This window comes from Lipotes vexillifer, unplaced genomic scaffold (assembly GCF_000442215.2).
Source record: "Lipotes vexillifer unplaced genomic scaffold, Lipotes_vexillifer_v1.1 scaffold916, whole genome shotgun sequence".
NCBI lineage: Eukaryota > Metazoa > Chordata > Mammalia > Artiodactyla > Lipotidae > Lipotes > Lipotes vexillifer.
In genome coordinates this window covers 2,401,922-2,426,988 of record NW_006798383.1, presented here as the reverse complement: position 1 = coordinate 2,426,988, position 25,067 = coordinate 2,401,922, and the positions used below count along the sequence as shown (strand labels likewise).

The 25,067-nt window shown below is 41.4% G+C and overlaps 1 protein-coding gene across 1 annotated transcript in view; it reads left to right on the top strand.

Annotated features, from left to right (window-relative positions):
- The window catches only part of ARMH3 (armadillo like helical domain containing 3), a 159,860-nt gene that overhangs the window by 38,719 nt on the left and 96,074 nt on the right, over positions 1 to 25,067 (top strand). The window contains exon 19 of the mRNA XM_007470382.1: positions 4,664 to 4,752. Coding sequence (XP_007470444.1) covers positions 4,664 to 4,752 — 89 coding nt within the window. The remainder of the gene's footprint in view (positions 1 to 4,663; positions 4,753 to 25,067) is intronic.

The window sequence follows — 25,067 nt, the reverse complement described above, 5'->3', positions numbered from 1 at the left end:
TTATGTACACTTCAAGAAAAGCACATTTATGTGTGGAGAAGTGTCAGGGAGTGTTTTATGGCCTGTTTTATACATTTTTCCAGAAGGGGAGAAAAGTACAAACTACGTATCTTCATTATCACTTTTAGGCACACTGCATGAAGAACAGGGCTGATGCGTTGAAGCAGTCAGTGATCATAGGTGACTCCTGTATCCAAGGATATGGAATACTAGCAGACCACTTAGTCATCCCTGGGCTTTGGCATCAAAGGAGTCAGCAGTATTTAAAAGATATGGAAAGGCCAGAGGGATAGATCTTTTGGTTCATTCTTAGCCTACATTGTACTAGCAACATAGTCAGAACTCTGCTAGCTAGGCAGATTATGTATATAGTGGCCAGGCTGGGAGATTCCTGCCTCCTGAGGAGATCTGATTGTCTGTCACCATTCTTTACAACCAGTATAACTAGAGATGACTGAAAACCTTCATATTTTAATAAAGTTTAAGCCTTTAGGCTTTCTCTCTTTGCTATTTCAGCATTCTTCTTATCGTCAATGCCTAACAGCTGTGCCATGTTAGTGTGATCTCAAATATATGTATTATCTTTATTCCTTAAAATGCATCTGAATTCAGTCTGACAACAAAATTAGTACCTCCACTTTTTTGAGTAAGAGAGAAGTTTGGTGCACAGCAAGCTTAGTGTACCTCATTCCAATGCTAGGCCTGGGATCTAGGGAGATATGAAAGATTTTACTCTGACTAGAGTAGATCTCCAGCTTTTTAGACTGTTTGTAGGCTACATATTTTTCGTTTCCTAGATATGAAATAATGATAAAATTTTACTTTTAGGTAAGTAAGTTGTGGTTTGCATTTTTCCATATCTTTTGGGTGTTTAAAAGTTAGTCTGATCCTTTATTTCAACTCAAAGACCATGAAAAGCTGCTTTTTTTTTTTTTATAACACTTACCAGATGAGTTTTCTGCTTGTTTTAGATAGGACCGCTGAACATCAGTACCTCAGGGATCAGATTTGTTTTGCTACAGATTATATTTTTAGCTTGTTTATCTAATGTTCTAGTTCTAGGATATGCTCTTTATGTTGTACTATATTATTATAGTCTTAGTTTTCTCATTTTCCAAGCAAGGAAACTGAGGCTCTGGAGGTTGGGTTATTCTGTTAGTAAGCACCATTGCCTGGACTTGAACCCAAAGTTTCTTATAGTAAATCCTAAGCTGTTCCCACCCCTTCTCAGGTGTATTATCTATTGCTATGTAACAAACTACTTCAAAACATAGGGGACAAACATTTACTACTTCATAGTTTTTGTGGCTCAGAAATCCTAGCAGTTTAGCTGGGTAGTTTGGGCATAGGGTTTGGCAGAGGCTGCAGTCAATGTGTTAGCTTTACTGGGGCTCTACTGGGCTGTACTGGGGCTGCAGAATTGCTTCCAAGCTCACTTACATGGTTGTTGGTAAATCTCAGTTCCTTGCCCTGTGGGCCTCTCCATAGGGTTGCTTGACATGGCAGCTGGCTTTCTTCAAAGCAAGTAATCCAAGAGAGAAAGAGAAGAGTGAGAGCCCAGGATGGAAGCCATAATGCCTTTTATAACTTAATCTCAAATGGCATGCCATTTCTGTTGGTCATACAGACCAAGCCTAATACAGTGTGGGAAGAGACTCCATAACGTTGTGAATGCCAGGAGGTGGGGACCATTGGGGGCCATCTTGCAGGCCGGCTACCACAGTTACCTTCCTAGTTAAGTTGCATCACCAAGATTCAAACTCAAGTCTGTCTGACCCCAGAGGCTGTACTCTTTCTTAACTACTACTATGATAAATGACAAAGGAAAGATTTGTACGGGGTGACTAATGCTCACTGGGGCATCAGAGGGGGCTGTGTTTGACCTGAGTCATGAAGAAACAATAGGAGTTTTCTATGCAGAGGAGTGGGGGAGGGACATCCCAAGCAGGGGACCAGCATGTTCAAAAGCTTGGAGACTTGAAAGTGTGGCATATTTGGAGAATAGAAAGTAATTCAGGAGGATTAGAGTGTAGGGTACATGGAAGAAGGATAAGAGAGTAGAAAAAATGTTACCTGATTTAAGTGGATGATGGGTGTTAACAGTTGAAGATGAGGATGACATGATAAGACTGTGTATTCAGTACTTAGAGTTACGGTATGTCACTGTCCACCCAAACCCTCACATCCCAGCCAGTGAACCTGATCTACACTAAATATTTTAACTCCTTCTCCCCAGTAGTTCCTGCCTTTTTTTGTTTTGCCTTGCTTTCTCAGTTCTTTTTCCACCTGCTTCCTAATTGAATGTCCTGAGGTTAGGGAAGATGGAGAAGATAACAAGCTGACAGAGGCTGGGCAGAAGTTCCTACCCTCAGGGTGAATTCACTTTCTTCATTACTACCCATGGGCAGTTTCCATAGCTCCCTCCCCCAACTTCCAGCCTTCTTTCCAGTTTTTGACATTTGGAGCATCAAGTCCTTTTTAGGTGAACTTATCTGCTCCGAGCTGGGCATCAGGCCAGGTTGCTGCTCTCACTTCTCATTATGTACTGCTTTTCAGCAACATACAGCGCAATGAGAAATTGAAAGCAAAATGAATTTCTACCATTTCAGATAAGTGTATAATCTTCCTGGTGAAATATGAAGAAATATGGAGCATGGAAAGACTTAATACTCAAGTCAGAATCTGTGTCAGAAACAAAATAGTCTCATGTCTGTGTATGAATGCTGTAGGTAAAGTAATAATGGGGGAAGGTGCTTATACGAAAAAAAAGAAAGAAAGTACTGCTTACTGCCTGGAGCAGTAAGAGGTAGGAAAACCCAACAAATGAATTTCTTCTTCTGGATGTCTACTCTGTGATTCTTGCCTCCACTCCCACTGCTGGCCCAGGATTTGGGAGTTAGGGGAAATAGTCTCTGGGGAGAGTAAACTCTCCTTTAAGTTACTCTTACATGGAAAACTTGGACTCTTTCTAATCAGGGATTCTCAGACCTGTGGGTAGAGACTTCAGTGGACCCCACAAGAAGATTTCAGGTTAAAATGGAACTGTCTTGTGTTGAAATAGGAAACCACTACATGCATAAAAGAAACACCCTAAGCAGTCAGTTTAGAGTCATTCAGCCAGTATATATATATATATATATTTATATGTATATATATATTTTTAATATATTTTAAAAATTATTTATTTATTTATTTGGCTGTGCTGGGTCTTAGTTACAGCATGTGGGATCTTCGTTGCAGAGTGCGGGATCTTTAGTTGCAGCATGTGGGATCTTTTAGTTGCAACATGCGGGATCTAGTTCCCTGACCAGGGATTGAACCCAGGCCATCTGCATTGGAAGCGTGGAGTCTTGACCACTGGACCACCAGGGAAGTCCCCAGAACTGAATTTTTAATTTAACTTTTAATGTAAATAAAGTTTACATTTTATTTAAAATTTAATTTATATTAAAAACAAATTTAAATCTAAAGACTTAAGGTCTTTAATTTTATGTTTTTGCATCCTATGTTTGCAATTTCGAATGGAGTAGTCTAATTTTGGTCTAGTGGTGCATCCTTCCTCTCAGGAAAGATACTCAAGGGAATGGTATCAGTAGTGCCTAATTGAGTATTGACCTATATGTGGTTATAGCTCCCTTTTCCTAGTGATAGGGGGAATTAGCACAAGCAGTGTGTGTGGGATGGGGAGGTGGGATTTTTTTTTTAACATCTTTATTGGAGTATAATTGCTTTACAATGATGTATAGTTTCTGCTTTATAACAAAGTGAATCAGCTATACATATACATATATCTCCATATGTCCTCCCTCTTAAGTCTCCCTCCCATCCTCCCTATCCCACCCCTCTAGGTGGTCACAGAGCACCGAGCTGATCTCCTTGTGCTATGCGGCTGCGTCCCACTAGCTATCTGTTTTACATTTGGTAGTGTGTATATGTCCATGCCACTCTCTCACTTCGTCCCAGCTTACCCTTCCCCCTTCCCAGGTCCTCACGTCCATTCTCTACATCTGTGTCTTTATTCCTGTCCTGCCCGTAGGTTCATCAGAACCATTTTTTTTTTTTTAGATTCCATATATATGTTTTAGCATATGGTATTTGTTTTTCTCTTTCTGACTTACTTCACTCTGTATGACAAACTCTAGGGTCCATCCACCTCACTACAAATAACTCAGTTTTGTTTCTTTTTCTGGCTGAGTAATATTCCATTATATATATGTGCCACATCTTCTTTATCCATTCATCTGTTGATGGACACTTAGGTTGCTTCCATGTCCTGACTATTGTAAATAGAGCTGCAGTGAACTTTGTAGTGCATGACTCTTTTTGAATTATGGTTTTCTCAGGGTATATGCCCAGTAGTGGGATTGCTGGGTCATATGGTAGTTCTATTTTTAGTTTTTTAAGGAACCTCCATACTGTTCTCCATAGTGGCTGTATCAATTTACATTCCCGCCAACAGTGCAAGAGGGTTCCCTTTTTGGGGAGGGGGGATTTATCTACCAGAAAGCTGCAGGTAGAAGTTCATTTCTTTCCCATGTGTACAGATTCATATCCAGTGTCTTTTGTGGCCTTAGCAAAAGCTGCCTCATTAAAGAAAGGGTATCTGTGGTGAGTTGCACCGTATTTTTAGGCTTATTCCAGTTTTTCTCTTTTTCTCTTACAGGCGCTGCATTCAGGTAGTACATAAACTACTTTGCTATCAGAAGAAGTGTAGAGTACGCCTGCATTATACCTGGCGGGAGCTCTGGTCAGGTAACTTTCTCTTTTGAATTCATCCTCTTTTCCTATATCTTTTTTTTTTTTTTTTTAACAAATTTATTTATTTATTTGTGGCTGCACTGGGTCTTCGTCATTGCACATGGGCTTTCTCTAGTTGCGGCAAGCGGGCTTCTCATTGCAGTGGCTTCTCTTGTTGCAGATCACAGGCTCTAGGTGCACGGGCTTCCGTAGTTGTGGCTCACGGGCCCTAGAGCACAGGCTCAGTAGTTGTGGCGCACAGACTTAGTTGCTCCGAAGCATGTGGGATCTTCCCACACCAGGGCTCAAACCCGTGTCCCCTGCATTGGCAGGTGGATTCCTAACCACTGCACCACCAGGGAAGCCCCTTCCTATATCTTTTTTTTGTTTGTTTGTCTTTTTGTTTGTTTGTTTGTTTGTTTTTTGCAGTACGCGGGCCTCTCACTGTTGTGGCCTCTCCCGTTGCGGAGCACAGGCTCAGGACGTGCAGGCTCAGCGGCCATGGCCCGCAGGCCCAGCCGCTTCGCGGCATGTGGGATCTTCCCGGACTGGGGCACGAACCCGTGTCCCCTGCATCGGCAGGCGGACTCTCAACCACTGCGCCACCAGGGAAGCCCTCCCTTCCTATATCTTTTATGAACCCCTAGGCCTGGGCACAAGCTGAATTTTTTTTAAAAACTTTTTAGTTTGTTTAGGATGCTTCTATTTTCAACTCTTCTTTTTGTCACTTCAGCCTTGTTCTAATCCAAGCCTGGCCATGTCACATACCATTATTTCATACTTTCTCTCTTGTTCCTTCTCCTCCTTGTAATTTTTGTCAGCTGGTAGAAACAAATATTTGAGTTCCATTGATTCTTCCAATGAGGAGTCAGTACAAACTTGGATTCTCCCTTGGTTCCATTTGGTAGCAGCATATGGACTATAGGGAGGCTTCTGTGTGTTTCCTCAGGATGAGTAATCTCAGGAGGAATGTCTTAGGGAGAGGAGGTGGGGAGGGGGTGGAGAGATGGGGGGGAATCCTGTTCTTTGTGTTATATCTGGCATTATTACTGTTTACAGACAGTGTCAGTTTTACCACTCCTCCTGTGCCAGAGACAAAAACAGCAAATTAGTGTTTACTTTTGTCTTTGTATCCATTTGGTAGCTCAGTAAAGTCACTCCACCCCTGTAGGAGGAAAGTGGCTCTTCTCTAAGGGTACAGTTAATGCTGGCTTGCCACCCATTTCTTTTGTGCAACTAAATTGGAGGTTTCAGAAAAGCAGAGGAGACATTTTTCTTGAGGCATTTGCTTGCTGATAGGTCCTGTGGCTTTTGTGACCTGATGGTACAATAAAGTCTTCTCCAGATGATTATAGTGGTAAATTGTTGCCCCACCCTTGGGAGAGCTTCTCTGTATTCTGAGCAGACAAGGGTGTGTTAGTGTCAGAGGCTTTATGAGAAATGGGTCAGTAACCCCACACCCTCCCATGGAATTCATCTCACTTGTTGTGACACATGGTTTCCTCCCAACCCAATTTGGCTTTCTAAATTTAGTCCTTCATAATGGAAAGTAGAGATCTTTAGTTAATGGATTAGCAAGGTTTTTGCAGTTACTGCCTATGGTGGTGAAGGGGGAGTTAGGAGAATAACAGTAAGTGGCAATAGTGGCATTTTGATATTTTAGGAGAAGAGTATGATTATGTGAGAGTTTGAAATTGAGGGAATGTCAGAAGAGCTAAAGAGAGATCAAAAGAGATTGAAATGACTAAAGTTAGTAGAATTTCTTAGGTCAGAACAGTGCTTTTTAATATTAAGGACTATTTGGTTGCCTGTGGATAGTTGTATGATTATTAGGTTCTAAAAATTTAGGATTAAAGAGAAAACACAAAAATGATGCAAATCTCTGGATATTGGTATAATTGTAGGACTTATAACAAGTACAAATGGTTTATGTCTGTAACTGTGATGAAGTTATACATTGTAGTACTAAAGAGTTGGTGGTAGTAGTTATTATTTCTGCCTGCCTTTGATCCTCTTCTGGTTTTATTTTCTATTTAATTCTATTTTCTTTTCTTTCTATGCCAGCCACCCTGTCTCTGGCCCCTGGGATCTCTCTGGCTTTTCTCCTATCCTCTTCATCTGTTGTCCTCTTCCTCATTGTCCTGTCGTTGCCTTTTCCATTGCATTCTCCCGTTCACTCTGGTCTGTCTCCCTGGGGCCCAGGGCTTCCCATAATTCTCCTACCTCCACCTTGCATTCTGTCCTTTGTGCTATTGTTGTCATACATTTTACTTTTGCATATGTTATGAACCCCAAAATACATTTCTGTCATTTTATTTAAAGAGGCAATTATCTTTTAAAGAGATAAAAAAGTGTCTTTTATATTTATCTTTTCTGGATCTTAGCGTTCACTAACCTAGCTAGAAAACTATGTGGCAAGAGACCATTCTTTATCCTATGTTGGTCAGTTGACTTTATTTCTTTGAGTACTTTATGTCATATTCAGCTCTGTGTATAATTATTTGCTATCTTGGGACTTCCCTGGCAGTCCAGTGGTTACGACCTTGATCCCACATGCCTCCGAGCCAAAAAACCAAACCAAAAAAAAAAAAAAAAACCCCAAAAAAAAAAAAAAAAAAAAAAAAACAGAAGCAACATTGTAACAAATTCAGTAAAGACTTAAAAAAAATTATTTGCCACCTCAAGACTGACTGACTGGCATTCTAAGGGCCTTGATACTTTGAGAGGAGGTGTATATGAGTGTCATTGATGAGAGTTGGACGGCTGCTTTTTCCTAAGGCATAGGCATTTGTGCTATAGTTCTTTGCCAAGTGAGGTTAGCTCTTTTTCCTACGTAGACTGGGTGAGCCCTCCTGGAACCTGGCTCCCTGTGTTCATACATGGAGTATATACAGTGAGATGCAGAGCAGCAGGTGTTAAGGAAAGCTGCAAAATACTAGACTACATCTGATGCATCCGAGCCTATAGTAATGTATAATATTGCAGTCAGTGAATATAAATGTGGCTGTGGAGGACCCACCCACTCCTTGGCTGGTACTGCCCCTCATATGTTGGCTTGCCCGTGTTTTCACTCTTTCTTTGCCTTCTAGACTTATGGATTTGAGGGAGGTGTGTGAAACTCATCATGGCAAATATGCTTATGCGTACAGATACTTGCCCATACATGTGCTGCAAACATTAGTTGAATTATACTTATAAATAAAACTGGTAGGGCATGTGTTGTCAGGTCAGACACACGGGAGACGTAGGGTGTCTAGGAAGCAGTGGACTGGGGTGCAGATGCCTTTTGTTATTTGGAATGGGGGCGTTTAGTCTCATTGCACTTTGAGTGGTGATTTTTATTCTTATACTGTTTGACTACAGTAGCTCTTTGTTATTGGGGAGGTAGCCAGAGGTCCCCCTCCAAATTCCCATATGGAATTCTCAGGCTTGGTTTTATGGATGAGGAGGAGCCAGCTTTATTAGTTGAGGGTTTAATCCTGCCTGATATGTTGGTTTTATAGATATAATCTGTGACCTACTCCTTGCTGCCACTGTCTATTTATATGATGCCTGTCACCATGGTATCTGAGTACGTGCAGAAATATATTTAGACTAACCTCAACTTGAATATAGAAAGGAAGAAGTCTTGCCTTTCTCATTGCCCTATTTTCAGCAGTCACTATTTTCCACCAAGTTATGGAAAGTTCAAAAGCTCTTCTCTGACCTCTAGGCTACCCAGATCTCCTATTTTGAGTAAAAGGTTGGGTCTTAAAACTCTCCTCTGATAAGATAGGAGAGTTGAGTCAGATAACTGAGTTTTAGGGTAGGATCCTAGTGAAATAGTTCTTTACCTTGGAGAATATAATGAAAGATATGATCTTTGCATCCGGAAAAATGTCCATTTGCACATACGTATTTTGCATATAATTTCAGAGGGTTCATGGACCTTCTTCTGAAGCCCATCCATGATCCCGTGTTAAGAATCCTGTCTTAATTTTAGGTTCCATGGCCTCCCAATTCTGTTTTCACAGAACATCTTAATACTTGGTTAAATAGTTTCTCTTTATTTACTGACTGTGCTGCATTCCTCCTGGGAACTTTAGCTTAGTATTTTCTCTCAACTTCTGGAGGCTAAAGACCTTGTTAGTCACTATGTTTTGTTTCCTACACAGGAAACAAACACACTATGTGTGTTTCCTATACATTCCTACAGAACTTTGGGCTTCTATTTTAGCATATCACATTGTTTTGCTATGTTTGCATATGTCTGTACAATGATTTGCTTAAATATCTATCTTTCCTCTTAAAAAAAAATTCCTGGAGGGCAGGGCCTGTGTTTTAATCATTGTTTTATTCCTAGCACACTACTTGGCTTGTAATAGGGGCTCAGAAGACATTTGAATGAATAAATGAATGGATGCATGGGTATGTAGAATTTCCATTAATGATGAATCAGCATTCTCTTAAAGCAGCACAATGTTGTGTTTGGACCTCAAAAAAAAAAATTAGGATATTTGTTGTCATGTTTCTTTTTCTTTTTTATTCTTTTTAACATCCTTATTGGAGTATAATTGCTTTACAATGTTGTGTTAGTTTCTGCTGTATAACGAAGTGAATCAGCTCTGTGTATACATATATCCCCATATCTCCTCCCTCTTGCATCTCCCTCCCACCCTCCCTATTTCACCCCTCTAGGTGGTCACAAAGCACCGAGCTGATCTCCCTGTGCTATGCAGCTGCTTCCCACTAGCTATCTGTTTTACATTTGGTAGTGTATATATGTCAGTGCTACTCTCTCACTTCTTCCCAGCTTACCCTTCCATCATGTTTCTTTTGAGCTGACTTCATCACCTTTTTATTTGAGTTGTTGTAATTTCAACAACAGTGGTAATTTCTCTTTCCTTTGTCTCTTTCTTCCTTACCTACAGATAGATGGATTGCTTTTAACCAAGTGAAAATGGAAACTTAGATGGTTTCTAAGCCATTAACCAAGTAATGAGCAGAATGTTTAGAGGGAAGCATGTAGTTGTTAGAGAGGGAAATACTTGAACAGAACTTCATGGAGTCAGCTTATTTTACTTCCACTGCAGGCAGAAGGGGCATTGGGGAGGCAGCCTGCATTTAAATAGTGTAGCTTTCCACAGTCTGAAAGCATGGGTTGATTTAAAGGCAGGTTTATATTGGCGTTTTATATTTAACATTTATCATCTATGGATCACAGTCCTTACCCTTTCCGTCTGCTGCATCCCTGGGTGATAAGTCATTATTATTATTATTATTATTTTTAAATGTTGGGGGTAGGAGTTTATTAATTAATTTATTTATTTTGGGCTGTGTTGGGTCTTTGTTTCTGTGCGAGGGCTTTCTCTAGTTGTGGCAAGCGGGGGCCACTCTTCATCGCGGTGCGCGGGCCTCTCACTATCGTGGCCTCTCTTGTTGCGGAGCACAGGCTCCAGACGCGCAGGCTCAGTAGTTGTGGCTCACGGGCCTAGTTGCTCCGTGGCATGCGGGATCTTCCTGGACGGGGGCACGAACCCGTGTCCCGTGCATTGGCCGGCGGACTCTCAACCACTGTGCCACCAGGGAAGCCCCATAAGTCATTATTTTTATCACCATTTGTTGGAGAATGTATAGAAGGATAAGTGACTTGCTAAGGATCATGGAACAAGACACTGAACAGAGTCATGATTAGAACTTAGAGTTTCTGACTCCTAAGCTCAGAAGCAGATCACTAGGCAACATTTGCCTCCCTGCAGAAAGAGGGGCCCCAAAGCCCCCAAAACAATCTGTTCAGCTTCACTGTGCTAAATAGCATCCAAAGCATTCACAGCTTTGTGAAAAAGAGAGAAACTGTACATGGCCTGACCTTTCAGATACCTACTGGGAAAAATAGAAAACCCAGAGGGTGTCACAACTTTCTGGATCCAGCTGGCACTCTCATCACTGACAGAAGCCTATGACTTCATGGTTAGGTACACCTTGAGACTGGGAATTGAGAGCCTTTCATTGGGAGCTTGTTATACTGTAGTTGTTGTTATACAGGATTGAAAATTATCAAGAGAAAGACTGACCTGAGCTGTAGATTTCTTTGGCAGTTCTTTTATAGGTATAGCTTTGACAGATTGCCAACCCCTCCTTATCTGGGGAGACTATCCTTTGAGTTTTTAATTGTCTGCTTCTTTTAGTTTAGTTACTTTTTTAAACTTTTTATTTTGATATAATTATAGACTCACAGGAAGTTGCAAAAATAGTACAGAGAGTTCTTGTACCCTTCACCCAGCTTCCTCCAATGGTGATATCTTATATAACTCTATAATATTGTTTCTTTTAGTTTGGAAGAGGGTATCCAGGTGGGAAAGAACATGGCAGTAAACAGCTAGAGTATATGGGAAGAAGAATTTTGGCAGCTGTTATTGCTATTTTGTTCTTAAAATTGCTTTTTAAATTGTTCTTCCTATTTCCCCTAAATTTTCTCTGATTTAGGGGAATACGTTACAGGATGTATTCTAGGCTTGGTGTGCCTAATTAAGACTGCTCTAGCTTCCATGTGCAAAAACATGGAGGCTTCTTTCTTCTGTGGATAATCAGTTCCTCTCAAAATTAGAATGTTCTAATATAGGGTCATTAGAAGGTATTTCTCTCTTTTCATAATTTTGTTATGAAAGATTCTGTATAGCAGTGTACAAAGCCCCAGGATTGAAAAAGAATGCCAGGAAACCATTTTTTCCTTCAAATCATCACATTTGGCTAAATCCAAAATTTATACTATTTTGAATCTTTCTCTTAGAAACTTGGCAAACGCAAAAGATAAGAATTTCCAACAAGTTTAGCTTGTTAGAGGGAGAAAAAGATTCCCACCTAAAAGCCCCTTAAAAGAGTGAGAAATCTGTGTTCTTTTCTCTGCACATGAAGGCACTTCCTATCCAGAGAAATGTCACCTCTTATAGGCCCATTAGCATCTTGTCAACTAAAAGAGGCAGAGGAAAGAATAGTTGTACTTTTGTTGCTCTGTCTGTACTGGTTGTATAGGAAAGTATCATTTGGTTTCATAAGGTATCATCGTTCCCTGGATCTCAAGTGAGCAGGACAAGTGTGTTAGTGGTTTTCCCTAAAACCACTTTCTTGGTTTAACCAAGAAAGTAAGGTTCTTGGTTCTACATCAGATGGCTCCACTGAGACATGGTCTCATTGACTACTAGATTTCTTCAAGGGTGATTTTTGACTACCTTTCAATTGGGCAATGTTGGAAAAAATAAGCAGGTGGTATAGGGCCCTAGAAGAAGCCAGTAGCTTCTGAGCATGCTTAGTTAGAGGCAGCTGCACAGGAATGAGGTGTATGGGATCTTGCATTTCTGAGTCTAAGTTCCATATGGGAACTTTCACATAAAAACTCATTTTCATGGTAAAGAGGGTGGGCGGTAACTCTGAGGATTGCAGTGTCCCCAAGTAAAGGGGGAATTGGAGATAGTTGAGAATTTTATTTTCTCTTTTAGCAGATACACTTTAACAGCAAGGAAAATGGTAAGACAGAACCTAACTTCCATTTAAAGAAAGGATTTGTTCTTTTTTCCAGTTCATCTAGAGGGGTGTGGAGCCTCTAGACAGTGCAGTTTGTTGATGTACTGACTTATTAAATTTGTGCTAAAATACACATATCATAAAATTTACCATCTTAACCATTTTTAAGTGTATGTTCAGTGGTATTAAATACATTCACACTATAATGCAGCCATCACCACCATCGTTCCCCATAAATCTTTTCATCTTGTAAAACTGAAACTATTCTGTCTTTATGATTTTGACTACTATAAGTACTCCGTGTAAGTGGAATCATACAGTATTTGTCTTTTTGTGACTGGCTTATTTTACTTATAATGTCCTCAAGGTTCAAGAAATCAGATTCTCCCTCTTCCTGCAGATTTAGCTATTTTTTGTTATTATAATTATTTTTTGCTGCACTGCGCGGCTTGTGGGATCTTAGTTCCCTGACCAGGGATTGAACCCAAGCCCTTGGCAGTGAAAGCACGGAGTCCTAACCACTGGACCACCAGCGAATTCCCTGTTGTTTTTGTTTTCGATTGTAGGCTGTCTCTGTGCTGAGGATCAGCCTGAGGTGTAAACTTAATGTTTTCTTAGGTCTCTTCTGAGCCTTTTCTTGGGCATGTGTAGTCACTCTCTAATTTTCCCTGAGTATGCAGTTGTTTCTGAATGTCCTAGTTTTTTTTTACTTCTGAATGCCTTCTTGGTTAATGTTTATATTATCCTAGTATTTACCTTTTTTTTTAAAATTGAAGTATAGTTGATTTACAATGTTAGTTTCTGCTGTACAGCAAAGTGATTCAGTTATACATATGTATATTTTTTTCCATTATGGTTTATCACAGGATATCGAATATAGTTCCCTGTGCTATACAGTAGGACCTTGTTGTTTATCCATTCTATATATCATAGTTTGCATCTGCTAACCCCAAACTCCCAATCTGTCCTTCCCTTACTCCCTCCGCCCCCCGCTTGGCAACCACAAATCTGTTCTCTAGGTCTGTGAGTCTGTTTCTGTTTCTTAGATAGGTTCATTTGTGTCAAATATTCTAGTTTTTAATGTCTGGCTCCTGAAAGGGGAAAAGCAAAAAATGAAGGTGGGGAAAAAAGGGGCACTGGCCCCTTAAATCTGGAAGTCACTTATCAGGAGGGGGAAGGGCTTCCAACAATGAGGGGAGATGCAACAAAAATGGCTGCCCACCTCTTTGTCTGCACCTCTGTGATCAGAAGCAGCAATCAGTGATCATAGCACAGATCCCCAGTATTTGGAAGACAGGGCCCTTTTTGCCCACCCTAGCTCCTGCAAGCTGTGTGCAAGCTGCTTCAGAAACAGGTGCACAGCTACTTACCACAGGCCTGGGATTGGGTGATAGGTAGCTGCTAATGTACTAAGAGTTGAAATTGACCAAAATGAACCAAATTTACCATCCAAGTTTTCCTCTGGAAGTTGCAAACCTTCATCAGAGGCCAGAGTTCTAAAATAGTTACATTAGACAGATTCTGCCAGTGCAGTTATTGCCTAGGTGGGAAGAGAGATTCCTGGTGTTTCATGCTTTGCCACCTTCCCAGAATCCTCCCACTGGATATACTAACTTTTGTGCTCTGTTCACCTGGAGAGGCTCATAGCATACAGCAAAGCCATTTCATTTTCTTGTTTGATTCATTGGTCTCTGTTTCAGTGAGGTGCTTGGGTTTGCAGCCAGACAGTTGCCTGTATTCTGAGAAGCCACCTAGTATATTTTTAAATTATTCTGCTGGTAAGTGTTGGTTTCTGAGTCTTTCCTGTGCCACTTGGCTGACCAACAATGAGCCTGCTTTTTGCTGGCAATGTCCCTGAGTAATTGGTGATTTTGTCCAGAGATGTTAGAATTGGCTAGAGTTTATAGTGCCTCTGGGGTTTTGGAGGCATTGACTTGTTACACTAATGCTATTTCTAGCCTGTCCTTTGAGTTCTTCTACCTCTCTCCTAAGCAAGTGAGGAGCTAAATATTTCTCTTGTGTCAGTCACTGTGAAATTATCCATTTCCCCTAATGATCGGGTTTTGACCTGGGATCTTTGGCATCTCATCCTAGCTTCATGCCAGGCCACAAAATAGGGCCTAGATGAGTCCTGTCTTTGCTTTCTATCTCTTTCTCTTCATAGCATGTAAAAGCTGTTCAAACAGACAGCTCTCTCTGACCTGATTCTTTGGAGACATTTATTTGTGCTCTGCTGGAGGCTCTGTGTCTCCTTCCTGTTTTTAATCTTATTTAAATGTCATTCACTTGTTTTGTAATTAAACCTCCCCTCTGCTTCTCTGAGACAGGCACTGAGCTACCACTTAATTGTATCTTCCTGTGGTTGGCTTGTTCCTCTCTGCACCTGGTTTACTTCAATGTCGGGACAGGTTTTAGTTCTGGAGAAGTTCCCATATCCATTATTCATTCCACTCTCCTACAGGGCAACATGGTTTGCTGCTTACTACTTGCTACCTTCTTTTCCTCCCCTTGAATACAAAGCAGGATAGGAAAAAGTCTGGGAAAGTCCTCATTGTGTGGGGTACATTAATGCTAGGAACAGTTCTGTGAACAAGGTTCCTTGTGGAGTGAGAGGGCCCAGTGTAAGACAGCAGGATTCTCAGGTGGGTGGTACTGAGCTCTTCTCATTTGAGAAACAGATTGGCTGCTTTTGCCTCTGGGAATTCACTTGGGACTCAGGGAACCATCAAGGTACTCATTCCTGGCGCAGCTTCCCAGAACCTGCACACTCTGCTTTATTCCACTTGAGTCTGCATACAGAAAAGTCAGAACATCTGTACACTGCTGCCATATTTGATGCACAAGACTCTCCAAGGAAAGAAACTAGGGCCAGAGCTAAGTAGGAGCCTGACACTTGCCTCTAGTACAGAGTCAAAAGAGGCAGCTGGGGACTTCCCTGGTGGCACAGTGGTTGAGAATCTGCCTGCCAATGCAGGGGACACGGGTTTGAGCCCAGGTCCAGGAAGATCCCACACGCCGCAGAGCAACTAAGCCCATGCACCACAACTATTGAGCCTGTGCTCTAGAGCCCGTGAGCCACAACTGCTGAGCCCATGTGCCACAACTTCTGAGGCCTGTGCCCCTAGAGCCCAAGCTCTGCAACAAGAGAAGCCACTGCAATGAGAAGCCCGCACACCGCAACGAAGAGTAGTGGTCGAGATGGGGGGGTACCCTGCTCGCCGCAAGTCGAGAAAGCCTGCATGCAGCAACTAAGACCCAACAACGAAGACCCAATGCAGCCATAAATAAATAAATAAATAAATAAATAAATTAGAAAAAAAAGAGGCAGCAGTTGCAGCCAATTTGTAGTTCCTGAAAGCAAACCCAGAAACTAAATTTTCAAAGTGCCTGGTGGAAAAGACTTTCCAATGAAGAAACAAGTGTGTATGGAGCACCCACTTCCCTACAACTTAAACTTATTGAATGTGTAATGTAATACTTCAAATGTTTCACTGACACAACTTCTCTGTTTTTCACTCAGTGCAGGTTAAGAGTATTTGGAGCCAGGTCTCTGGATCCTCATTTAGTAGAAATAGAAAAGATTAGGAGGCAAACCCAGGATCCCTAGGGATTTCCTAGAATATTTTTAGTATAGTTGACCCTTAAACAAGTTGAAGGTTTGGGGTGCTAACACCGCCTACTACTCGCTCCAACCCTGACAAAAATCCACCTATAACTTTACAGTCTGCCCTCCCTATCCACGGTCTCACATCTGTGGATTCACCAACCACGGATTGTGAAGTACCATCGTACGCATTTGTTTTTAAAAATCCAAATATAAGTGGACCCATGCAGTTCAAACCCATGTTGTTCAAGGGTCAGATGTACTTCGGTACCTTGTTAGCTTTGATTATAAACTGATTATTATTCTGAGGACTGCCATAGTATTGTCTTGAAGGCTGTCCAGTGTTCATTTTAAATTTGAATTCCTGCTCAAGATCCATGGCTCTCTGTTGATTGAGTATATTTGGATCCTTTTCTTTTCCCCATCAAAAAGGAAACACCTTTGTGTGTTTAGCCCTATACTCAGTATTGTGTACCATGATGTAGGTTTCAGCTCATCAGTTACACTGAGGTTACAGAAAGTTGGGATGGAGTGTTTGCAGGGCTCCTGCTAGTGTGTGTGGAAAGAAAAACATTGGCCTCTTGTTAGTTAATTGGTAAAACATACATAAAATTTACCATTTTAAGTGTACAGTTCATTGGCATTAAGTACATTCACATTGCTGTGCAACCATCTCTACCTTCCATCTCCAGAATGTTATAAATTTTCTTAAACTGAAACTATCCATTAAACAATAAGTCTGCCTTCCCCCCTCTCCACACCCCTGGCAACCACCAATCTACTTCCTGTCTCTATGAATTTGATTTCTCTAGGCTCTGCATATAAATCGAATTATACAGTATTTGTCCTTTTGTGACTGACATTTTTCACTTAGCATAATGTCTTCATGTTTCATCCATGTAGTAGCATGTGTCAGAATTTCTTTTTTCAGGGCTGAATAATATTCGAATGTATGTATATACCACATTTTGTTCATCTATTCATGTGTCAATGGATTCTTGCATTGCTTCCACCTTTTGGCTATTGTGAATAATGCTGTTATGAATACTGATGCACGAATACTTGAGTCCTTGCTTTCAACCTCTTGTTTTTGGGAGTGTGCAGGTTAAAGTGTCTTAGGTCAGTGGAGTGAAATCCTGAGACGCTTACAAGAGAGATGGACTTGAACTTACGTGATTTTTCTTTTGGTCACTTGGATGTGTGAGGGGCTGATTAAGTGGAGTTCTGACTAAAGTTATGGTTTTGCGTGGCAAATATAGGTATTGGCCCTAGATAGCTTGCTCCCGCACACTCTACAAATGTTTGTTTTTAAAGATTTATTATTTATTTACTTATTATTTATGGCTGTGTCAGGTCTTAGTTGTGGCACGTCAGATCTTCGTTGAGGCATGCGGGATCTTTTCGTTGCAACGCGTGGGCTTTTCTCTAGTTGTGGCGTGCGGGTTTTTCCTTCTCTAGCTGTGGCGCGAGGGCTCCAGGGCGAGTGGGCTCTGTAGTTGTGGTGCGCCAGCTCAATAGTTGTGGTGTGCGGGCTTAGTTGCCCCTGCGGCATGTGGGATCGTAATTCCCTGATCAGGGATTGAACTCGAGTCCCCTGCATTGTAAGGTGGATTCCTTACCACTGGACCACCAGGGAAGTCCCAACAAGAGTTTTTTTAAATTGAAGTTTAGGAGGAACCAGTACAGTTTCATAGACCTCAGCAGGGGGAGTTCATGGACCTTCTTCTTGGTATGTTGCCCTTAATGTAATTTAACTTCAACTAGTATGTGGCTTTGGGTAACTTATTTAATCTTTCTGAATTTCAGTTTGGTTATCTGTTAATTGGGACCACTAATACCTACTTCATTGGATAATTAATAAGATTCAGTGAGAGTGATGTACTTTAAGTGCTTTACATGATGCCTAGCATCTAGCAGACACCTAATAAATGTTACCTCCCTTGCCATTTATGACTTTTGTGTTTCTCCCTTTGAAAAGAGATGAGAATACAGTTTTGGGAAGATGATTTCTGTAGTTAAGTGTCTCTTTTTAAGGTATCAGGTGGAGCACAGTAGAAAAGAGGAAGGTTTGAGATACAGTTGTCTCTCCATATCTGCATCCACAGATTCAACCAACCATGGATCAAAAATATTTGAAAAAAAAATTCCAGAAAGTTCCAAAAAGCAAAACTTGAATTTGCTGCATGCTGACAACTATTTACATAGCATTTGCATTATATTAGGTATTATAAGTAATCTATAGAGATGATTTAAATTATACAGGAAGATATGTGTAGGTTACACTGCAAATACTACATCATTTTATTTATTTATTTATTTTTTGAGATATGCGGGCCTCTCACTGTTGTGGCCTCTCCCCTTGCGGAGCACAGGCTCCAGACGCGCAGGCTCAGCGGCCATGGCTCACAGGCCCAGCTGCTCCGTGGCATGTGGGATCCTCTCGGACCGGGACACGAACCCGTGTCCCCTGCATCGGCAGGCGGACTCTCAACCACTGCGCCACCAGGGAAGCCTACATCATTTTATATAAAGGACTTGAGCATCTATGGAGTTTGGTATCTGTGGAGGGTCCTGGAAACAATCTCTACTCCCCATCCCCCTATCCCCGCTCCCCATCACCCCATCCCCGCTGTGGATACCGAGGGACCACTGTACTTTGTGTGAGCTTCTGACACAGTTATTGACTTGTAGTTGTTGTCATTCAGCAGAAAGATGTGATGCATTTCTCTATATGATATATCTATCTGGCATTGGTGTTTTGGGACAGCCTACTCCTGGGGCTATGAAGGATGGGGGCCAATGAGAATTGTCTGTTAAGACCTGGAAGGTCTCAACCACCAAGCTTGTCTTCATCTGAAAAGATTCTGCAGTAAGCTGTGCCATTCTGGTTTTTTAAAATTAATTAATTAATTAATTTTTGGCTGCGTTGGGTCTTTGTTGCTGCGTGTGGGCTTTCTCTAGTTGTGGCGAACAGGGACTACTCTTTGTTGCGGTGCATAGGCTGCTCATTGCGGTGGCTTCTCTTGTTGCTGAGCACGGGCTCTAGGCACGTGGGCTTCAGTAGTTGTGGCGCACGGGCTCAGTAGTTGTGGCTCGAGGGCTCTAGAGTGCAGGCTCAGTAGTTGTGGCGCACGGGCTTAGTTGCTCTGCAGCATGTGGGATCTTCCCGGACCAGGGCTCGAATCCATGTCCCCTGCATTGGCAGGCAGATTCTTAACCACTGCGCCACCAGGGAAGTCCCTGTGCCATTCTGTTTTGTGGATGAGTAGCCATTGCTCACCTAATGGGCAAAACTGTTTACACAGTAATGGGTTTCTATAACATAGGCCCTTTTTCTTTGGAAATCTCCCAGACTAAGGATCCTGTCTTTGGTGAGGAAGAGCTTGTGTTAGTCCCTTCTCCCCTGCTTCCTTTTAAAACTATTATTTAAAAATTAGAAACATGGTAAACCAAAGGGTTAAAAGAAAATAAAAGTATATCTTGCCCCTGTTATCTTCACAATGACTACAACATGTATTGTACTTGATACCAAACTCTTATAGACATATGACTAATTAACAATACTACGTTTATACAACCAACCCCTTATCTTTTGTAGTTATCTTAACTCTTCCCTCTATACTGTTACTTCTGTGACTGGTTGGTTATGTGCCCAGATGGCACCAAGTGGACAAGTGGATCAAGGGCAGTTTTCTAAAAATGTGTGTGTGTGGAGAGTGGTGAGCCAGGAGTCAGCCAACATGAGCTCTGTGCTACTTGTGTGTTGGCACCGAGTACCAGATCTCTGCTGTCCTTGAACCTGCCCCTGGCCCAAGGCTATTCTCTGGCCTGCAGTTAAACCCTGTTCATAGCACTGTACTATAATAGCTTATGAATAAGCCTGGATATTAATTGTTTATACTCATGTTTTTTGTTCGTTTCAGTTCTGATTTTGCATAAAGAAGGGAGATCTTGGCTCCATTTGAAGTCCAGATCTGATCATATTCCATCTTCAGTACATAATTTTGAAGGAGGAACCCTGAGTGAGGGAAATGGGAACAGTTTTAGTTGACATTTATTATTATTATTTTTTAAAGATACTAGAGAGGAAGCAGAAACAGAAAGGGAGATGGAGGTGTGTGAAAGGTGAGATTTAAAGGAGAGAGAGAAGAGCAGATGTAGAGGGCCTGCTGAGGCAGTTTATGCTGAGAAAAGCTACTGGGTGCTTTTTAGTGTTGAGAGTGAATAGAAGAAAGGTAATAATGAGGTGTTAAACATCTTTACTCTAATAAGTAGTTGAAGACCAAGAAAAGGAGGGGATCAAATACATGAAAATAACCTTGGAGCAGCCAGTAGGTGGAGAAAGTTATATAAACCAGTCTAGAGAAGTGTTGGTAACAGTACAGTCAGCAAGTCTAAGCACACCATTTATACGTAAGCTTCCTTCCCTTTAACATTTTTTTTTTTTTTTTTTTTTCCGGTACGTGGCTCTCACTGTCGTGGCCTCTCCCGCCGCGCAGCACAGGCTCCGGACGCTCAGGCTCAGCGGCCATGGCTCACGGGCCCAGCCGCTCCACGGCGTTTTACGGTACGTGGGCCTCTCACCATTGTGGCCTCTCCCGTTGCGGAGCACAGGCTCCGGACGCGCAGGCTCAGTGGCCATGGCTCACGGGCCCAGCCGCTCCGCGGCATGTGGGATCTTCCCGGACCGGGGCGCGAACCCATGTCCCCTGCATCGGCAGGCAGACTCTCAACCACTGCGCCACCAGGGAAGCCCCCCTTTAACATTTGACTGCATCTAGCACCTTTATTTGTTTAATCTTATCTTAATGGAATGGTAGAAAGAACACTAACCAGGAGACCAGGTTCTAGTTCCTGCCTAGTCACTAACTAGTTGGCGTGGTGGTGGGGGGTTGTTTTCAAATCCCAAAAATGAGGGAGTTGGATTAAATGACCTCTGAGGTCCTTTCTAGCTCTAAAAGTCTAAAATCAGCTATGTCAAAGCCCCACAGACTTTGAACTCCCTTTACGTCGGGTCAGAGGATAGAAGACAATATGTGTGTGTAGTGATGTGTATAGAACACTGAACAGTTGATAGAATGAGTGCAAAGTCAGATGTTGAAGGAAAAAAGCATTATTTTTTGAGATATTTGGGACATTCCTTCTTGAAGAGGAATCATGGTCCCTGATGTCAGAGGCTCTTGGGAGCCAATTTTAAGGTTGCTTTGTTCATTTTAGCTGCCTATTAAATTCCCTCTAGAGAATGATAACTTCCAGGTAAGAAAATCCTGGCTTTTTTAAGAAGGTAGGGGCTCTGACCTGAATTGTCAGGGGCAGAATGCAGGTTTCCCCTGACACTGACTCTCAGAGTATTGAAGCGCTGGACTCTCCTCAATACTGTTTGGCTCTGCTGACATCTGTGGCAATTGGGACACAGGCCACCTCTTGGCCTGTGCCAGAATTGCTCTTCCTCCCCTCATATTTATCACTTTGTCATCCCTGACTCTGAATCCCGGAGATCAAGACTAGCTGTAGTCTAGCAGAGGAGCAATAAATCATTGCTCTCACTTCCTTTTCTCCAGGTTTTCTACCCCTTAATTACCACATAACCACTTCTGAGGCTGCATCTTTGTGCTGTGTGTGCCTGGGACAAAAGCCCTCCTTGAGGGAGGGAGACGCAAGAGGGAAGAGATATGGGAACATATGTATATGTATAACTGATTCACTTTGTTATAAAGCAGAAACTAACACACCATTGTAAAGCAATTATACCCCAATTAAAAAAAAAAAGCCCTCCTTGATTGGATATGTGCAAAAGCAGCTTTGTCTCTATCTAGCCGTTATGTTTTGCAGAGTGCCACGTGTGTTACCCATCCTTTTCTCTTGTCTCCCGTGAGTTTAAGGAGTCTTATTGTCAGGTGATTTATCCATTAATAGGGCTTTTCTAAGCTCTGGGGTTAGGGGGTGGACTGGGCAGCCCCTCCTCATTAAGGAGAGAGGTTTGGGCTGGGTGAGTGGTTGTTTTTCTTTCCCCCTGCTGCCGTGCTGCGCGACTTGCAGGATCTTAGTTCCCTGACCAGAGAGTGAACCCAGGCCATGGCAGTGAAAGTGCTGAGTCCTAACCACTGGACCACCAGGGAATTCCCTTGGGTTAGTCATTTATGTGGATTTTAGCCAGTCCCCTTCGTTTTCTGGGCTCCTAGTAGGAGCTAAGCAGGTTGTGTGATCCAGAATGGGCTCCCATGGAGCTTTTTTGGGGTCCAGTCCAATAGATCACTTGTTAACAGACAACATCAAAAGGGCCAGCTGCCTATCATTTGCCTTTCCATTATGAAACCTCAGAGAACTTGAGTCAGGGTGAAGAGTTCATAAATGAGGATACCTCTCTCATTCATCCCTAGCAAGGCTTCTTTTTTTTTTTTTTTTGGTATTTGAAGGGAAGGTCCAGGCTTTAGAAACAGAATATAGACAAGCTCTTGTACTTTTGCCTGCTGTTTCTTTACTGTACCTGTGCTTTTAGAGGATTGAGAGTGAGGGGTGTTGTGTGGCAGGCAGCAAGTGTCTGGAGAGACTTACTTCTGCTCATCATTCCCTGCTGTTTCAAATCAAAGCTCACATCTCTTTTCTAAGAGTAGTAAACTTCACACAAAGCTCAGACAGCATGGGAGAATGGACTTCTTTGCTGTCAAAGAAGCAGATATGGTCTTAGAAAAGGAGAGGTCAAGCCTTTTTTTGTGTGTCTGTGGAAGTAGGAAGGGTTGATGTGGAGAAGACAAAAGGAACATCAAATACTTGCAGCTGCTGAACTCCTTCTTTATAGTTCCCCATCAAACAGGGGAAATAGGTACAGGGGCAGTAGTCATGATGGGCAGAGAAGCAGAATTTATTTTATAGTCTTAGTTGAGAGAGTATAAGGCAACTGATAAATTATTTTATGCTTAATATTTATTTGCAAAACTGTCTTTAAAGCTGCACTGTTAACCTAGGGACTTGGCAGTCAGTCTCATGACTGAGATCGCTTGGGTTTTAGCACTCTCTCCCCTCATTAAAGATTACAAGGCAAAAAGGGGACCTTTTCAGTAAATGTTGTCACAGTCGAGAGGGACAGAGCAAGCTGCACTTTTGTTTAAATATTTAGTACAGTTAAGGGCTTTTTTTCCCCTCGTAAGCTCCATTTTTTTTTTTTTTATTCCTAGGTATTTTATTCTTTTTATTGCAGTGGTAAATGGGAGTATTTCCTTAATTTCTCTTTCAGATTCTTCATCATTAGTGTATAGGAATGCAAGAGATTTCTGTGCATTAATTTTGTATCCTGCAACTTTACCAAATTCATTGATTAGCTCTAGTAGTTTTCTGGTGGCATCTTTAGGATTCTCTATGTATAGTATCACGTCATCTGCAAACAGTGACAGTTTTACTTCTTCTTTTCCAATTTGTATTCCTTTTATTTCTTTTTCTTCTCTGATTGCTGTGGCTAGGACTTCCAAAACTATGTTGAATAATAGTGGTGAGAGTGGGCACCCTTGTCTTGTTCCTGATCTTAGAGGAAATGTTTTCAGTTTTTCACCATTGAGAATGATGTTTGCTACGGGTTTGTCATATATGGCCTTTATTATGTTGAGGTAGGTTCCCTCTATGCCCACTTTCTGGAGAGTTTTTATCATAAATCGGTGTTGAATTTTGTAAAAGCCTTTTCTGCATCTATTGAGATGATCATATGGTTTTTCTTCTTCAGTTTGTTAATATGGTGGATCACATTGATTGATTTGCATATATTGAAGAATCCTTGCATCCCTGGGATAAATCCCACTTGATCATGGTATATGATCCTTTTAATGTGTTGTTGGATTCTGTTTGCTAGTATTTTGCTGAGGATTTTTGCATCTATATTCTTCAGTGGTATTGGTCTGTAATTTTCTTTTTTTTGTAGTATCTTGGTCTGGTTTTGGTATCAGGGTGATGGTGGCCTCATAGAATGAGTTTGGGAGTGTTCCTTCTTCTGCAGTTTTTCGGAAGAGTTTTAGAAGGATGGGTGTTAGCTCTTCTCTAAATGTTTGATAGAATTCACCTGTGAAGGCATCTGGTCCTGGACTTTTGTTTATTGGAAGATTTTAAATCACAGTTTCAATTTCATTACTTGTGATTGGTCTGTTCATATTTTCTGTTTCTTCCTGGTTCAGTCTTGGAAGGTTATACCTTTCTAAAAATTTGTCCATTTCTTCCAGGTTGTCCATTTTATTGGCACAGAGTTGCTTGTAGTAGTCGCTTAGGATGCTTTGTATTTCTGCGGTGTCTGTTGTAGCTTCTCCTTTTTCATTTCTAATTTTATTTTATTTTTTTTTTGCGATACACAGGCCTCTCACTGTTGTGGCCTCTCCTGTTGCGGAGCACAGGCTCTGGACGCACAGGCTCAGCGGCCATGGCTCACGGGCCCAGCCGCTCTGCAGCATTTGTAGTAGTCTCTTAGGATGCTTTGTATTTCTGTGGTGTCTGTTGTAACTTCTCCTTTTTCATTTCTAATTTTATTGATTTGAGTCCTCTCCCTCTTTTTCTTAATGAGTCTGGCTAATGGTTTATCAATTTTGTTTATCTTCTCAAAGAACCAGCTTTTAGTTTTATTGATCTTTGTTATGGTTTTCTTTGTTTCTATTTCATTTATTTCTGCTCTGATCTTTATGATTTCTTTCCTTCTGCTAACTTTGGGTTTTGTTTGTTCTTCTTTCTCTAGTCCCTTTAGGTGTAAGGTTAGATTGTTTATTTGAGACTTTCCTTATTTCTTGAGGTAGAATTGTATTGCTATAAATTTCCCTCTTAGAACTGCTTTTGCTGCATCCCATAGGTTTTGGATCATCGTGTTTTTGTTGTCATTTGTCTCTAGGTATTTTTTGATTTTCTCTTTGATTTTTTTCAGTGATCTCTTGGTTATTTAGTAACGTGTTGTTTAGCCTCCATGTGTTTGTGTTTTTTATGCTTTTTTTCCCCCTGTAATTGAGTTCTGTAGTCAGAAAAGATGCTTGATATGATTTCAATATTCTTAAATTTACTGAGGCTTGATTTGTGACCCAAGATGTGATCTATCCTGGAGAATGTTCCATGTGCACTTGAGAAGAAAGTGTAATCTGCTGTTTTTGTTTGGAATGTCCTATAAATATCAATTAAATCAATCTGGTGTCTTGTGTTATTTACAGCTTGTGTTTCCTTATTAATTTTCTGTCTGGATGATCTGTCCATTGGTGTAAATAAGGTG